At 58.8% G+C, this 17,461-nt stretch overlaps 1 protein-coding gene across 1 annotated transcript; it reads right to left on the reverse strand.

Annotated features, from left to right (window-relative positions):
* Positions 1 to 5,363: 5,363 nt before the first annotated feature.
* Positions 5,364 to 14,707, reverse strand: CIBAR2 (CBY1 interacting BAR domain containing 2). The gene is made up of 8 exons (XM_043599806.1): positions 14,087 to 14,707; positions 13,081 to 13,149; positions 12,898 to 12,999; positions 12,776 to 12,781; positions 11,965 to 12,069; positions 8,542 to 8,655; positions 6,475 to 6,576; positions 5,364 to 5,695 (listed from the first exon to the last, which is right to left on the reverse strand). The coding sequence occupies exons 1-8, from the start codon at positions 14,300 to 14,302 to the stop codon at positions 5,591 to 5,593; spliced, it is 819 nt and encodes a 272-aa protein (XP_043455741.1). The 5' UTR covers positions 14,303 to 14,707; the 3' UTR covers positions 5,364 to 5,590.
* Positions 14,708 to 17,461: the final 2,754 nt, after the last annotated feature.

Here is a 17,461-nt window from a genome sequence, read left to right on the forward strand (position 1 = left end):
ATCCAGGGCTTCAACAAGGCAGAGTCAGAGCAGAGTCCATCGTAACCTGGAACCCTCCGGAACTGCACCTGAAGGGGTTGCACTTGAGCCAAAAGGGGCCGCCTATTAAATCCCCCTTGACCCACCGCTCAGTCCTAGAATTGGGGGACTGTCCCCGTTCCCTCCTGGGTCCTGGACATGTGCTCAGAAAAGGAGACAGGAGAAGGCACTGCGGGCGCTGTTCCCACACGTCAGCTCTGACGGGTGGGGACCTGATGTCCTCTGTGCTAGGGACCGCATTGGGCGGGGCCTCCCGCAAGCCTGGGACTGTCACTTCTGCAGACGCCTTGAGAAAGACAAGCCAAACCTTTGATTATTAGGAGATGCTAGAAATTCACACAGTAGACTCACAACCCCTTAAAATACGTAAATGTGTTAGAACACGGTCAGTCTGCCGCCTTTGTTATAAACCGTGGCCTCCGCTGGGGCTCCCGGTGACGGTTTACATGTGTGCGTCGTGTTTTCTCCTTTGGCCAGCGGGTCTCCGACCTGAACTTGCCACCGCCACACCCAGACCTTGCCTTTCAGTCGCCCCAAAGTAGAGTTCAGTGCCGCGGGTGTTCTCGCTGATAGAGTTAAGCAATTCTGTGTCCCATTGGGTGATGTCCTACAAACAGTATTTTAAAGCTGAGGACGTTTCAAGGGTGAAGGTCTCAGAACAGTGCTAAAATCAAAACTGTTTCCTGTGAAGAAAAAAAACATATGTCTCTATATTGCACCTCAGATTGTCAGAAGGTGGAAATGCAAATAAATTATCTTTAAAAAAAAAAAAAGCTGGTCTGCCTAATTTTTGTTTTCACGTATCCATGAGGACTCCTTACAGAATTGGCGATCTTTTCAGTGGCAGGAGTGGCTTTTCGGAAGGAAACATTCTTTTCTGGGGTCAAATAGATGATTTCCTCGTTTACGCTGAGCACGAGTGTCTTGTCCAGATGCACGTACGTCCCACGGAAGCACGGGAGGAGGAGCGTCCCTCTGAGGGACAGCCCATGCCTTGTCTGCGCGGGGGTCTGCTGGAGTGGCCCCCTGGACTGGACCTCAGCCCGTGCCTCCGGGATGCCTGGAACCCCTTCTAGCTGGAATCCTGATCCGGCTCTTCTGTGTAGGCTCTGGGTCTGGAGTGCTCGCTTGTCCAGCAAGAAAGCGGGACGCAGGATTAAAAATGCGAGAGAGGCTAATGTCCGGGAGGAGACAAGAGCCCCGAGTGAGGGTCCTTTCTCCGTTTTAATTAGGATCAAAAGGCTTATAAGCGTGATGAGCGTGCATAGAGAGACAGTGAAATCGGGAACATTAACCCACGGGCGTGGGGCAAAGGGGGTTTTGAAGATGTGCCAGGTAAGGGGTTTGGGTTGGGTGGGAGGTTGTTTCCAGTGGACGTGAGGCACCACCTCTGTTTATCTAAACTGGCCCAGGGGACAGGAAAGACAGGGCATGCGACCTCAGGGTCAGCAAGGCACCTTTCTTTTGCTAATTAGCTCCTTCCCCTCACACTGCAGCAGCAGCAGGCCAAGGGTGGGATTCAGAGGCAAGTACGCGGAAGGGGAAGGACCCCGTTAGATCAGCAGAGGCCCAGAAGAGCATGGGGCAGGGTGGGGTGGCCCGGGGAAAGAGGCCAGGTCCGGTTCAACCTCCCCACCAACCGCTAAATCATTCTTTGAGCCTTGCTTTCTTCATCTATAAAATGGGAAGGAACTATCAGCTCTCCTGGGTGGTCCTGTGAGAACCAAAGGTGATGTGCACAAGGCCATCCTTCCCTTCGCTACCCCCACGGGGAAACGAACCCAGGGAGAGGTGCCTCCGGAGGGCTCCCACCTGTTAAAAGACAGAAACAAGACCAACCGTTCCCGTCGAAATTTTGTAGGATTAAATTTACAACGCGTGCGCCAAAACTCACACAACTAAATACACAATTTAAACAGTGAAGCTTGCGAATGGTGTTTCTGTGGGTTGTAGCCTCTCTCCCTCGGACCTCCGCGACGCATTTGAGGGAGAACCCCTCTGTATTCTGGATGGAGGTGCCACTGAATTGATGAACCGTTTAAGGAAACCAAGTAGATGTTCAAATTTATCCGGTTGAATTTTGTGTTTAACAGAAGCCTCCCTGAGCCTCACCCCCCAGTGAGTGGCAGCGTCATCGGCGTTGTTTTGGGATTTAGCCATTCGGAAAGGCGTGCAGTGCTAGGTCACTGAGGTTTTGGTTTGTAATTCCCTAAGGATACATGGCTTGGAGCTATGTTTGTGTGACTAGTGATGATGTGTCTTCTCTGCTGAGGTGTCTGTTCAGACCTTTACCTGTTTTTAGTGGGTTGGTTGTCTTATCGTTGAGTTACGAGGGTTCTTCGTATATTTTGACTACAAACCCTTTGTTGATACGGGCTTTGCCAATATTTTCTCCCAGTCTTGCCTTCTGGGTCCCCGAACAAGGTCTTTCACGGAATGGAAAGCTTCATTTTGAAAAGTACACGTTACTGCTTTTTGTGCGGGGGTGGGTAGTCTTTTGGTGTCTTGTGGGAGACTCATCACCAAACCCAAGGTCATGTAGATTTTCTTCTGTGTTTATTCTAGAGTTTTTGCAGATTTGCATCTGAAATTCATCTGCGGACAGTTGTGAGTGCGTTTTGGTGTACGTAGTCATGTCTGCGGCTGCATTCATTTCATTCCGTGCAGTTTCCAACGAATTGTTCCTTAACGACCTTTGGCTAAGAGGCGGGATGGGTGGCTCCGTTCAGTGTGACTTTCAACGCGATAAGGGATCCAGCGGGCGCCCTGGCCGCCCTCCACCGGCGGCCGGACGACCCGCACTGCCCCCGAGGGCCGACAGGGGGCGGCCGCCGCACCCCGCGCATGCGTGTTTCCGGCCCCGCCCCGTCTCCGCGTGCCTGCTGACCCGAGCGAGCTGGGTCGCCCTGACGCCCACCGGGGAGGCGCGTTTGGGACAGTGCGGGCCGCGTCCACGACCTCGAGCCCCAATGTGGAGGTGCCCCGGGGGCTTCCTGGCTTCGTGTGTCGGGTGGATGCTGGCAGGAGCTGGGGAAGGAGGAGGCGAGGCCGCGAGAGGAGGAGGTGAGCGTGCGGGAGCAGGGGGTGAGGACGCGGGAGGAGGGGGAGTTGAAGACACAGCGGCGGCGGAGAGGTGAGGCTTGGAAGGTCGCAGTGGGCCCGGCGGGCTCAGTAGTGGGCGGCGGGCGTGGGTGTCCGGCGTGGCTCTGGTGAGGGCGGCCGCCAGGGGTGGCGCCGTGCTTGGCGGGTCCCCCCGGTGGCCTCCCCCTGCCGCCCGCGCCACCCCGCCGCAGGGGCCGCAGGTGTGCGTGTGGTTGGGTGGCGGGAGCCTGTCGCCTCCGGCTCGTTGGTCTTTCCCCCTCTGCTTTGGCCGTGGGGGCAAACGCACGCGGCTGGGTTGTGTGTTCTTGGACTTGGGTCGGGGCCGCCGTGAGTCTGGCCGACCCGGGGCAGCGTGGGTGCGGGCAGGAGGGACTCCTGCGCCCCCGAGCACCACGTGTGCGTCCTCGTCGGGTCTGGCAGTTTGCGGGGAGGCCCTCTGGCCCGCGTGGCTCAACTGAAAGGCCAGGGCTTCCACTCGGACCCTGTGAGCTCTGGCTGCCGTGGCCACCCCCCGCCCCCCGGGCCCTGCCGCTCGGCTCCCCCAAAGTCCCACTGTCCCCAGGCAGCGGCCCCTCTCTGCCCAGGCGTGAACGAGGCTCCCACTCACCGGGTCAGTCCTTCCCCCCCTGCCCGGAAGCCGTCCGGCACCTTCTCCCCCTGTGGGCACCTGCACCAGTTGCCCTGGCGAGCAGCGGGTGAGTTCGCTTTCCATCAGGAGGAGAGAAAAAGCAAAAACACGCCCAGAGAGGGGGACCCTGGAAATCCAGGGGTGCCCGAGAGCCGCCACAAGTCGCTCTGTCCACCCCACCGCCCACCTGTGCCTCTGGGGCCCAGAAAGAGAGCCGCTCTTCCCAAGTGGCCGAAAAATCCAGACCTTAGTTTTCAGAGAGGGTGGCGAGGCAGGCCGGGGCTTTAGTCCAACCCTGGAATCAGGAACCACCCGTCCCTTCGGTGCTCCGGGGCCAGAGCGGGAAGGGGCGGGCACGGACAGCGGGCCAGGTCACCAAACAGGGCCATATTTCTTCGGAAACTGTCGGTGGGGTCGGGATACGGACGAGGTTAAAGAAGACGGACATTTGTGTGTGTGTGGTGCCCATGTGAGCATATAAACGTAGGAGATGTATGGCTCTATGACGTGACTACGTGCGACTTACAGTACGATCTCCGAGGTGTTGGTTTATAAATTATTACATAGAAAGTGTAGAATGTTGTAGTTAGTAGAAAAAGTTTTTAGGCTTATTTTTGGGAGAGACAGAGACAGTGCAAGCGGGGGAGGGGCGGAGAGAGAGAGAGAGAATCCCAGGCAGGCTCCAGGCTGCCAGGGCAGAGCCCCGTGTGGGGCTCGAACCCACAAGGCCGCGAGATCATGCCCCGAACTGAGGCCAAGAGTCAGATGCTCAACCGACTAAGCCACCCGGGCGCCCCTAGGATGTTTTGGTGATTTTTGGAATGAGCTTTCTCCCTGGTAGAATCAGGGTGGGCTTCCCTGAGGAGGTGCCAGGGCGCTGGATTGGGGGTCACAAAAATCAGTGTGCTGAGGGTGCGAATCCTGCAACGATCCCCTGAAAGTCTTCTGTCCCCCACTTTGTTGATGAGAGAATCATGGGGCTCACTCCCTTCCTCACCTTTGCCACCCTCCACCTCCCTTGTCTTCTGTGATGAGTCCCTGGTTCCCAAGGGCATCCCGGCGCATCGTGTCCACGTGTCAGGGGTGACTCGTGGCCCCGCAGACCCGTATGTGGAAATGCTGACTCCCAGTGCCTCAGAATGTGGCCTTCTTTGGAAATAGCGTCTTTGTAGATACGACTAGTTAGGATGAGGTCACGCTGGGTAGGTGGATCCCTGTGCCGGTAAGACTGGTGTCTTTACAAAAAGAGGGAGTTTGGACACAGATCCACACACATACACGCAGGGAGAAGGCCAGGTGAGGGTGGAGACAAAGGTCAGGGTGCCGTGTATAAGCCAAGGGACCCCAGAGATGGCCAGCGGCCACCAGAGGCTGGGGGAGAGGCCTGGAGCCCACCCTGCCCACCTCTGGCTCTCGACTTCAGGCCTCTGGAGCCTCGAGAGAGTGAATTCCTGTTGTGTGAGCCCCGAGTTTGTGGCGCGCTGTGACCACAGCCCTGGAGGCCAGTCCGCCGCGCTCTCAACATTAAACCCACTCTCGGGTGTAAACACCCGAGTCCCCGGGCTCACAAGGTGGGAAAGGAGACCCAGCACGATTCAGGTTAAGGGGCACCCCACGTTTATTGAGCACCTGCTCCGTACCCGGCACCGTGCTGGGCACAGCGATCCCCAGAGTGACCTCTGAGGTCGGCGAGATTGCCCCGTTGTGCAGATGAGGAAACTGAGGCTCAGAGGACACGGGCCTTACCCAGAGCCCCCCAGCCCGCCCTAGCCCTGAGCATCCAGGGTCAGCCCCCGGTTTCCCGACTGGGGAGTTCTGGTCCTATTGATGGAGCGCCCGCCCCCGTCCTCTGAGGTCTTCCTCGGCAGAAGCTTCCATAGTCGCCTCGTCTTCTCTTCTCTCGCCCCGTAGGGCCGTCTGAGCGCTCTAAATGATAACAAGCGGGAATGACGAGGGCAGGGACAGGTACTGAGCCCTTTCTAAGGGCTTCGTGCAGGTTTGTTCGCCTGACGCTCCCCACGATCCCACAGGGGGATACTGCTATTCGCCCTGCTTTGCAGGCGAGGCATCTAAAGCACAGAAAGGTTAAGGACCTGTCCTGAGGTCACACAGCTTGGGCGCAGTGAGTTTGTGCCCAAGTAGCCAGGGCCGTACTTACTTGCTTCACTGCCGTTAGGATTAGTCAGAAAGCCACGAGACGCTCCCTGCCCCCTCGACTGTGGGACGCGGCCCCCCCTTGTCCCCCACCCACTGGGTGACTAACCCTACCCCGATTGGTACCAGGCTGCTCCTTTATGTTACTCGGGTGAGCACGGAGGGGTTGTCCTGTAGAACCAGAAATGTGCTTTGCCGCGCTCGTTGGGTGTCCTGGAGTATAGGTACCTTATGACTTCCCTCAAATCTGAGAAATTCAGGCTTCTGACACCCGTGGGCCCCAGGGCCCAGGAGCCACCCGTGCGGAGCCCTCGCCTCTCGAGCCGCCACGCTTCAGGACGCCTCTAGGGGGCACTCAGGACAGGCGCCGGCGGCACAGGGCCCGTTTATGTGTTGATGTGATTTCACTTCCAGGCCGGTCCAGGCCAGGCCCCGGGGGAGGGCTGCACGCTCCCCAAGCTGTGCCGCCTTCTCAGGATCTCCCGCAGACCCCCGTTCTCAGACGGCCTCCCCTTTGTCGCGGGATTGACGGCCCCACCCCCAGCGCTCACCTGGCCAGTGAGAGACCACGGGACAGCCGGGGGGGAGACGGTGTCCGTGAGTGGCCGAGCATCGCGATGTCCGTAGAGCCCGTGCATCTTGGCTCGAAAGTCCTGCCGGGAGAGACCGGGATGGGTGGGGTGGGGGTGGGGAGAAGGTGCACGGCCGGCACCACCCCCACCTGTGCTGTAATCTATAGTAGTGCTACCACCCTATTTTACAGATGGGGACACTGAGGCCCAGAGAGGCCAGGTAGTCACACAGGAAATGAGAGATTGCTCTTTCCCCTAGAAGAACGTCACAGAGGTGAGCGAAGGCACCCGAGCCCGTTCAGTCTGCATATAACCTCGTATGGTGGTTTCCAAGCTTCCCGCAAATTCCTTGACCCGTCACCCATCGGGAGCCGGGATAGGATTCTCCTCCCGTTGAATGTGTCCTCAGTGACGGACTCACGTCCAACAAATAGGCTGTGGCAGGAGTGACACGTGAAAGGTGGTACCTCTTCCGCCTGCCTCTGTCACGGGATGCTCGCTTCCGACCCGCTGCCGGGCCTCCTGGAGAGGCCGCGGGCAGGGTAGGCCCTGCAGTCCCCACTGAGGATCCAGGCGGGTCGGGCTTTGCGGCATGCGGCTCAGGCCGTAGCCCTGGGCCCCGAGCGCGGAAGAACCCTATGTTCCGTCTGACACGCTGCTGTCACCGTCTTCAAATTCTTTTTTTTTTTTTTAATTTTTAACGTTTTTATTCATTTTTGAGAGACAGAGAGCACTAGCGGGGGAGGGGCAGAGCGAGAGGGAGACCCAGAACCCGAAGCAGGCCCCAGGCTCCGAGCCGTCAGCACAGAGCCCGACGCGGGGCTCTCGAACCCACGAATCGCGAGATCGTGACCCGAGCCGAAGTCGGATGCTCCGCCGACTGAGCCACCCGGGCGCCCCTTGAAACGGCTTAATAATTGTTGAACGAAGGGCCCACGGTTTCATTCTGCACTGAGCTCTGCAAACCAAGAGGCCTGTCCTGTACCCGGATAATAGCCATCATCGCCAGATACGGTGCGGAAGCCTTTGAGGTGACTCCGGCCCCAGCTACCAACTGACTGAAAACCCGGGAAAGACCCGCCCGAGACCGTCCAGCTGAGCCCACAGAAGATAATCACAGCAAGTGGTAGCCGTTTTCCAGCACTGGGTGTGGTCTGGTGTTTTCTAGATAAGTCCGCTCTTGATTTCCATCAGATCAGATAGGGATAATGCGCATTTTGTCTGCATCCAAACTACGGCAGGCAGGCGTCAGCCCGGGATGCTCTTTGTCGTTGTTGATTCATGTGTCTGGTTTTTTTTTTTTTAATTTTATTTATTATTTATCTTGAAAGAGAGGGAATCTCAAGCAGGCCCCGTGCTGTCGGAGCAGAATTTGAGGTGGGGCCCAATCTCACAACTGTGAGATCATGACCTGAGTCAAAATCAAGTCAGACATTCAACTGACCGAGCCACCCAGGCACCCCTCGTGTGTTTGTTTGAAAAAATTTTTGTCAGGGGCGCCTGGGCGGCTCAGTCAGTTAAATGTCTGACTACAGCTCAGGTTATGATCTCGTGGTTCGTGAGTTCGAGCCCCACATCAGGCTCCGGGCCGTGGAGCCTGCTTTGGATTCAATGTCTCTCCCTCTCTCTCTGTCCCTCCCCTGCTCTCTCTCCCTCTCTCAGAAAATGAATAAAACATTTAATTTTTTTTTTTAATTTTTTTAAAGCTTATTCATTTATTTTTGAGAGAGAGGGATAGTGTGCTGACCAGGGGGAGGGGCAGAGAGAGAGGGAGGGAGAGAACCCCAAGCAGGACCCATGCTATCAGCACACAGCCCAACGCAGGGCTCCAGCCCATGAAGCCATGAGATTGTGGCCTGAGCCGAAATCAGACGCTTAACAAACGACCGAGCCACCCAGGCGACCCAGGATTCATCAGAGTGAGTCTTCAAAATTATAACTATTGCAAAAATGTTGCCGATGAAAACTGCTTCTGAATCGAGACAGCTGAAAATCAAATTCAGCCCCACACCATCAGATAGAAAATGGAGCATTTGTGATGTGTACCTCGAGGTCTCTCTCCGGGTCGTAGTTCTCCAGGGTCTGGAAGGCGCTGGAATATACCTCCACCGCTTTGGCATGTAAGACCATCTCAATAGTGACAAAGTCAGAAAAAATTTTCTGTGGGGAGAGCAGGCGGAATCTCATAAACCACATTCTCAAAGCCCTGGGGCCATCTTGAATACGGGGGCGGGGGGGGGGTGGGGACTGGGGGTGGGGACTGTTACTTGCCCTTATGGGGCAGGTCCAAGGCCAACGTTACTTTTGTTTTTGCGGAACAGACAATACGTTCCCATTCAAAAGCTGCCTCGCCCAGGAATTGTTCCGGAAACACAGAGGGCGTGTTTCTGGTGACTCTCTAAGGGGCACGCTTTGCTCTGCCCTGCCACCTGGGCTCATCTGCACAGCCTTTGCTTCTGAGGACAGGTGTTTGCAGCTTGATGGCTACAAAACCTTTGGCCTCTGTCACCCACGGGCCGTGAGTGGATCTTCCGGGAGAGACCTCACAACCTGACGAGCCAGCTCGCCAAAACGTAATCTTGTGATAGAGATATTGATTTCTCTAGATCAGATGGTTCGGCTCAGCTCAACAAGTTCTAACAGAGTTCCCACTGCATGCCCAGCCCCAGTGGGGACTCCTACTGTGTGCCAGGCTTCACCTAAGCTCCTCCTGTGTGCCAGGACTCACATAAGCTCCTACTGTGTGCCAAGACTCACATAAGCGCCTCCTTTGTGCCAGGCCTCGCATAAGCGCCTCCTGTGTGCCAGGACTCACATAAGCTCCTACTCTGTGCCAGCACTCACATAAGCTCCTACTGTGTGCCAGGCCTCACATAAGCACCTCCTGTGTGCCAGGCCTCACATAAGCGCCTCCTGTGTGCCAGGCCTCACATAAGCTCCTACTCTGTGCCAAGACTCACATAAGCTCCTCCTGTGTGCCGGGCCTCGCATAAGCGCCTCCTGTGTGCCAGGCCTCGCATAAGCTCCTACTGTGTGCCAGGCCTCGCATAAGCTCCTATTGTGTGCCAGGCCTCACATAAGCGCCTCCTGTGTGCCAGGCCTCACATAAGCTCCTACTCTGTGCCAGCACTCACATAAGCTCCTACTGTGTGCCAGGCCTCACATAAGCGCCTCCTGTGTGCCAGGCCTCACATAAGCTCCTACTCTGTGCCAGCACTCACATAAGCGCCTCCTGTGTGCCAGGCCTCACATAAGCGCCTCCTGTGTGCCAGGCCTCACATAAGCTCCTACTGTGCGTCAGCTTAGGAGGAGAGGCTCCTACTCTCCTTTGGGCCCCAGCAGGACACGGGCTCGGTGTTGGGGGAGGAGAGGGCAGTTTGGAAACACACCACATCACACAAACATTGCAGTGCCTGCTGGGGGGGACAGGCTCAGAGGAAGTCCCCAAGCGAGCACAGGAGGGGAGAGGGGCCAAGGCCAAGGTGGTGATGGGGATACGTGCGTCCCGTCTCCTTCCTTCTGCCCCTGGGAGGCTGGCCTGGTGGTCACCTTCTGCCATTTACTGGCGTGTGGCCTCTCTGACCCTCAGTGACTTCATCTGCACGGTAGGGACACGTGCGGTCCCAATTCACCAAGCCCTGTGAGTCAGTATGGCAGTTGCGTCCCTGTCCCCGAATCACCACCAGCTCCACCGGGGACTTGGTCAGAAATGCGGACTCTGCAGCCCAACCAGGGTGGGCCGGTCGCCGGGTGATCTGCGTTTGAGACAGCCCTCCAGATTTCTGACGCACGCCCAGCGGTGTGGACCCCGGGACGAAAGCATCACTCACGTGCTCTCACAGGAGGCAGAGAGCTCTTTTGTCCATGTGATCATTGTATATACAGAAACGTGACCTAACCCTGATACAGTGGTAATCATCCTTGCCAGTTCTGAGGGGTTTTTTGTTTGTTTGTTTCTTGTTTTTCTCTTGCAGAACTGGGAGCGCTTTTTAGGGGATGGTCTGGATAAGTGCCTCTTACAAACTTAATCCCCAAAGTTCAAAGGATGCCCGCTTTCAACTGCGTGCGTTTGTTGGCCCCTAACTGTGGAGCCCAAGCCTCTTGTGCTCAACTCTTGCTGGCACCCCGCGGGCCTCATAAACAGCAGATGCCTGATGGTGGCCTGCTGGTGACTTCGGGTCCTGCCTGCCGCACAGAGGCGGAGCACCAGCGACCATCACCCCTCCCGCTTGTGTGTTGTTTGTTCATCTCCCAAACGTTCACTGAGTACTGCTAAGTGCCAGGCCCTGGACCCTGTGCAGGGACCCGGCAGGGGGACACGACAGCCAGGCGCCGTGCCGTGCCCCACGTGTGCGTGCCCTGTGGCGCACGGCGTCGGGGGGCAGGCATGGAACAGCAAGTTGCCCCCATGCTCTCCACTCCCTAACGAATGGCGTGCGTCATGGGTCTTCCCCAGGGTGGCAACCTCATGAGGACAGGGGCCTTCCTTTTCTGGCTATGGTGTCCCGGCACCAGGCACAGCGCCGGGCACATAGTAGGTGTGTATTTAACATGTGTTGGATTAATGAGGGAATTAAAAATACAATTAACCTATCCGCCGCACCCTGGGATAACTGACCCCAGAGGGAGCAGAGCAGTGAATCGACATCAGGACTGGGCTGGGGGTGCAGGTGAGTTTCCCTGGAGATGAGGGGGTGTCACCTTGATGCAGAGTAAGGGCTAAGCCTTCCTGGCAGAGGGGCACAGCCTGTGCAAAGGCACTGGGGTGCGTCGGGGGTTTGGCGCCCTTGCGCTTGGAGTGATGCGTCCACGATAAGGCTGGGCTGGGGCTTCCGGAGGCTTGGGGAGGATTTCCGCCTTTGTCTTTAGAATCAGGGAAGCTGTGGGAGGGCATTAAACCCAGGCGTGACAAGTTACAGCTGCCTTTTGTGAGGTCCCCGGGGCTGCAACTTGGGAAATGGACCGGATGGGGGATTGAGAGTGGGTGCAGGGACCTCTGTGACCAGCCGGGGCTCTGGGCCCAGGAGTCTGGGTTGCAGTGCCGGCGGCAGGGGTGCGTGAGGAGGAAGCTCCCGTGCCCAGCCCCCTGCGCCTAACCATGGCTGGCTCGGCGGAGGGTGAGGAAAGGAGGAGGGAGTGAGGGCAGAGGCTGCGGGTCCCTCCGTGGCGAGGAGGGGGTTGGGGGGACGGAGTCTGCCAAACTGGCCTGGCGGGGAGCCGGGCCTGGGTGCTCAGGGGCAGGGCTGTGAGCGCTGAGCGGCTAGATCAGGCCAGGATTAATCGTCCTGGGAGCCGGGGCTCTGAGAGCCGTCTGGGCAACAGGTGTTCGCCCATGCTCACGTACACGCATCCGCGCTCACACACATGTGCACACGCACACTCCCGCAGACATGCACGGGCTCACACACACACACACACACACACACTCCTAGAGGCCAGAGCACGTCACCACAGGGCGACCACCGCTACCTGAAGATCTGTGAGCTTCCGCTTCTGGAAGGCTTCAATCATCTCCCCCAGCTGGTGGGTGGTGTGGCTGGCATCCGCCGAGGCCCTCTGCACGCTGGTCTCTGCCTGGCTCCGGAGGTAGGAAGTGTCACGGGGTGGTTCTGGCCTTTGGACTATTCTGGATCATTTTCAGGTCTTCCTCTGGGTCAGCTCCCTGTCTCATGGACGCCTCTCGCCAGTTTGGTCATCGGAGGAAAGGCCGAGTGCGACCGTGGTGAAAGGGGCAGGCGCTGCTCGGACAGACCTGCTGACTAGCTGCGTGACCCCGGGCAAGCCGCTAGACCTCTCTGAGCCTCACTTTCTCTGCCTGTAACGGGGGACGGTGATCACAGCGGCTTTGCATTAAGCGGGGGGCACCTGCCGAGCTGTCGTAACAGGTGCTGCACTGTCGATGATACTTAATTCCCGCACGTGGAACGTTCTTTAGGTAATTAGCTAATTCGTATGACCCGGTCCCACGCCGGGCACGTGCAGACCTGGGTGTTGGTGCCAGGCACCCTCGGAGTGGAGTTCCACGCCTGCCCCTTACCTCCCTGGTGTGACCTAAGGCAGGTCACGTCTTTCGGCCTCGGCTTCCTCATCTAGATGAGGGCAGTGGGGCTACAAGGTAGAAGTGCCCCCAGCCCACTGCTGGCCCCGCACCTCTGACTCGCATCCTGAGCCCAGGGCTGTGCACGCACCTGCGCAGGTAAAGGTTCACCTGGCTCTTTGGGGAGGTCCTCCGTCACCTGCACGGGGCTCGGCCTTGCCCAGACACACGCGGGGCACTCACCTGGGACTGGGGAGGGTGCTGTTAAGGAGCCAGGTGAATCGGCAGCCCCTGCCCAGGGGACGCCTGTGACCGACGCCCCGTGTGGCCCGGCAGCCTCGGGCCCGCGGCCCAGGGAAGGATACAATCGTTAGCCGATCCGACGGTGACTTCTGCCTCAGTCTCCCCAGCTTTGCCAGTTGCTTGATCTCGTTCTTCTGGACTTGCTTTAGCGTCTTGATCTCGGCCTAAAGGAGGGAGGGGGGCTGTGTCTTGCATGTCCAGATGGGCCACTCCCGGTCGGGCGGTCCCCCCTCCCCCCAGCTTACCCGCGTCTGCTTGATGTGGGCCCCGTAGAGTTTCAGGGGGCTGATGACCTTGGTCTCCAGCCTCTCGACCTGGGGGAGTGTGGTCAGGCAGAGAGTCAGAGCGGACAGAACCGGGGAGGCTCGGCGGCTGCACGGATAGAGCGCCGCGGGCACGCCCGTGGGTGGGCGCGTGGCAGGAGCCCGTGGGGGGCTGTGGACGCCCGGGACGCGGCCCCTCGTCCCTTAGGGTTGTGAGCGCCGCCTGAGCTCAGGGCTCGACCTCCCAAAGGCTCCGGCAGCACATTTCATCCCACGAGCCTTGTTTCCTCACCTGTGGAATGGTTATAATGACTGTGCCCACTGAGGGTTTCGTGACAGTTCACTGGGCCCCGTGGCTCTTTCAGTTCCCCAGCCTGCCTCACCATCTCTCGCGGGGAGCCCAGAAGAGCAGGGGATTCAGACCCGACTGAGCCAAGTGCGCTGTGCAGCCCCCGAGGGCGCAGCATGGTCTTGGGGTGGATGCCTCACAGCCCCGAGTCAGTGCCTAACTGCCAGGTGAAGGAGTCCCCCGACCCCTTCCCCCCCAGGCTCCTTAAGACCCTGATTGCCAGGCACCGCCCCCAGGGGTGCTGACTCAGCAGGTTCTCAGTGAGGCCCAGGAACCTGCATTTCTAGCAGATTCCCGGGTGAGGCCGATGCCTTGACGCCCAGTGGCCTGAAAATCTGGCCTGCCGGATGGGAGTCCCATCTTAGAATCCCCCCATGCCCGTTCCTTTTCCTTATCCTGTGGGATAAACACAAATCTAGAAGAAAAGATACACATGTTTTCCCAGGAGTCCAAAGGCAGAGGGACTTTGCTCCTCGCTTTCCTTCCAGCATTTTCTTTTTAGAAAACCTGTGATGAGAAATCCTTTCTCTGTCCCTTTGGGACATATGTAAACCTTTTTAGAAGCATTGCAGCGTGGCTCCGGCCCTCAGACCTGACCCCCCCCCCCGCGAGGGATCCCCCCGGGGCCACCCCGCCTACCTCGGCCTGCCGGTAATCCTGGACTTTGGCCAGGTCCTCGGCGAAGCTCCTCAAGGTGGCCCGCATCTCGGGGTGCTCGGTGTTGGCGAAGTCGGTGAGCTGCTTGACCAGCCGGTCGGCCTTGTCCCGCACCTGGGCCGTCTTGCGGGTGTAGGCAGCCAGCATCGAGCAGAACTGGCCCAAGTGCTTCTCGGCGTTGGTCACCGTGTCCTCCATCACCCTCACCTGGCTGTCCCTGGGGAGGTGGGGCCCGAGAGGCCGTTCTGGACCCCGGTCGGGACAGCCACGCAGGGTCGCCCGCCTGCCACCCTGCGTCCGGTCAGGCGCCTGGTCCCTCCCTCCCGGTTCCGTCGAGGCGGATTCGGGAGACCGGCCAGGCGGCAGGGCTGGTCAAGCGGCCGGCAGGAATGCAAAGGCTGCTTTGGCTCCAAATCCAGTCTTACCCTCCCTGGGACCCTGAGTGGGGCTTTCCTGTTCCTGGCAGAGTTCTTCTTCTCTTCCTAGCTGCGATGGCCCCTTCCTCCAAATCCCCTGAGTTTGCCTTTCCCCCCCGCTGTGGAAATTCTCTCCTCTCTCCGAACCCTGAAGGTTTTTGTTTTTTTAAAAATGAATAGACTTTAGGGGCGCCTGGGTGGCTCAGTCGGTTGAGCGTCTGACTTTGGCTCAGGTCACGATCTCACGGTTCGTGAGTTCGAGCCCCATGTCCAGCTCTGGGCTGACGGCTCGGAGCCTGGAGCCTGCTTCTGAGTCTGTGTCTCCCTCTCTCTCTCTGCCCCTCCCCTGCTCACGCTCCGTCTCTCTGTCTCTCTCAAAAATAAACATTAAAAAAAGAATAAACCTTTTTAGGGGGCCAGTTTCAGGTTTGCAGGAAAACGAAGTGGAAAGTGTAGAGAGTTCCCTTGTTTCCTGTGCTCGGAGCACACACGGTTTCCCCCGTTATTAACGGGGCCGCGTTTTTAAAGAAGTTCACTGGGTGGTCCCGAGGCAGCCTGGAGGGTGTGACCCTCAGAGCAACCAGGCATCAAAACGAATGGGCAAGGGGCAGGCGAGCTGCAGGAGAGCATCAGTAGAATCTGGCCAGAGGAGTGCGGTCAGGGACGACCCCACAGGGGGATGTTGTCTGCTGGGCTCTGAGGCTCGAAGGGAGATGTTCCAAGTGGACATGGGTGAGGGAGAGAGGGCTTGGACCCTGTGAATTTGGCTTCCCCGGGGCTGTGGACAGTAATGCTGGAGAAGCAGAGGCCAGCTTCTGGAAGCCTCCCCGGTCTGGAGCCCCGTCTTCCCCTGACCTCGAGGCGGGGTCGTGTGGGAGGGAGAGCGCCCCTTACCGCTGCCCGCCCCCAGCAGTCCTGGACGCCCCCATCCCTCTCGGTGCATCAGGCCCCCGAGCCCTGCTGCCCCCTCCCTCCCGGCCGAGGCCGGCGCAGAGCCGCTCACCTGGAGAGAACGACGCTCATTGTGACCAGAGGCACCAGCTGTTCTGGGCTAAGGGAATAGGGACAGGGCCCCGGGGGTCCCTGGGGGAAGCCGGCAGGGCTGGGCGCAGCTGCGCCGTCTCGGCTCAAAGGACGCTGCCACCTGGTCGCCGGGCAACGTGGCCGCCCACAGCTGCCCTGGGAGGAGCCCCAGCTGCTTGCCTGGCAACCTGTCCCCGGGCCAGCCCCGCCCAGCCTTGCATCAGCTGGGGGGAGGCGTCTCAGGGAGCCCCCACTCCTCGTCTGAAGGTGGGGGTTCCCCGAGGGGCAGCAGGGACTGGAGGTAGGGCAGCTTGCCGTGCCTCAGCCCCTGCTGGCCCAGGGCCCTTCCTAGCCACGAGGGGTGGCCACCCAGCCTTCCCCAAAGTCTGCGAGTGGCCGGCAGGGTCCTAGGAGACCCGGTTGCTCAAGAGGGGTGTGTGGGAAAACACAGTCGGCCTGGGGGGGTCCCGGAGCCTTGTCGCTGAACGGAGGGGGTAGGACACCAGCCCAAAGGAACTCCTTTAACGTTTCAATCACCGTTTCATTACTTTCCCCCTTATTATAGAAACAGTACCAGCCCATTGTTAGAAAAGCGAGAAAATGAAGACACAGAAAGAAAACCCCAGGCCACCTAGAACATTGGACTAGCTTACAACACGTTGTACTAATTGTAAGGTCTGTTCGTTTCAGGGCATATACGTTTTACCTACAGAAAGGAAGTATCCAAGTGGCAACGGTATCAGAGGCCGGGTGAGAAGAGGGGCAGGTGCGGGGCCAACACAGACAGCAGAACGTTGGCACCTGTCGCCGCTGCGGGACTCCCCAGACGACCGTGTTCGTCTTGCCTGTCTGGAGGTTTCCACAGTGGAGAGCGTTTTTTCAAAGCACCTATAAAAGCAGGGGCTTTAAGAGTCGGCTGAACACAGGCTCAGACCCCGGCCCCCAGCCCTGCTGTGTGACCTTGGGCTCACCGCCTCTGTAAAGGGCCACCCTGACGATACCTCCTTGCCTTGCCCACGCTTAGAAGAAAGAAGTCTGGGGGCGCCTGGGGGGCTTAGTTGTGAAGCGTCCGACTTCGGCTTGGGTCACGATCTCGCGGTCCGTGAGTTGGAGGCCCGTGTGGGGCTCCGTGCTGACGGCTCAGAGCCTGGAGTCTGCTTCGCATCCTGTGTCTCCCTCTCTCTCTGTTCCTCCCCGGCTCATGCTCTGTCTCTCTCCTTCACAAATAAACATTAAATTTTTTTTTTTTTTTTAAATAGAAGTCTCTGGCGTGAGGGGAAAGGGACAGGGCAGGGGCCGGACCCCCGAGGTGGTGACGGCTCCCCCGTGGCTGCTGCCTGCCCCCTCCCTACCCTGTGTTCCCGTGGACCCTGAGCACGGGAGGAAGTCTCAGCTTCCTCCTGCGTAGATCCACGTGGGACCCACCGCCTCCTGCGACCCGCACGCCTGGGCTCTGCCGGCCATCACGCGACTCTTCCCTGTACGAAGCTGGGCACCTGATCGGCTCCCTCTCACATCCTTGGCTCCCTTCGCCCGTGGGGGCTGCCCTGAGTTGAATAACGTCTCCCCCAAATGTCCACCTAGAACCTCCGAAAGCGGCCTTATTGGGAAAGAGGGTCTTTGCAAATGTAATTAGCGACAGGGGTCGTGCTGGGGTAGGGTAGGCTCTAGTCCAGTGACTGGTGTCCTCGTAAGAAGAGAAGGCAGAGACATGGGGACACGGCCGTGTGACCCAGGGGCTGAGACTGGAGGGATGTGGCCGCTGGCCAGGGACCGCCGGCAAGACCGGAGCTGGACAAGGCTCCAGACCGTCCCCTGGCGCCCTCGGAGGGAGCTCGGCCCTGCCCGCACCTTGACTTTGAACCTCTGGCCTCCGCGCAATAGGACAGACCTCCGCTGGGGGCCGGTGACCTGCCTG

This window comes from Prionailurus bengalensis, chromosome E2, assembly GCF_016509475.1.
Source record: "Prionailurus bengalensis isolate Pbe53 chromosome E2, Fcat_Pben_1.1_paternal_pri, whole genome shotgun sequence".
NCBI lineage: Eukaryota > Metazoa > Chordata > Mammalia > Carnivora > Felidae > Prionailurus > Prionailurus bengalensis.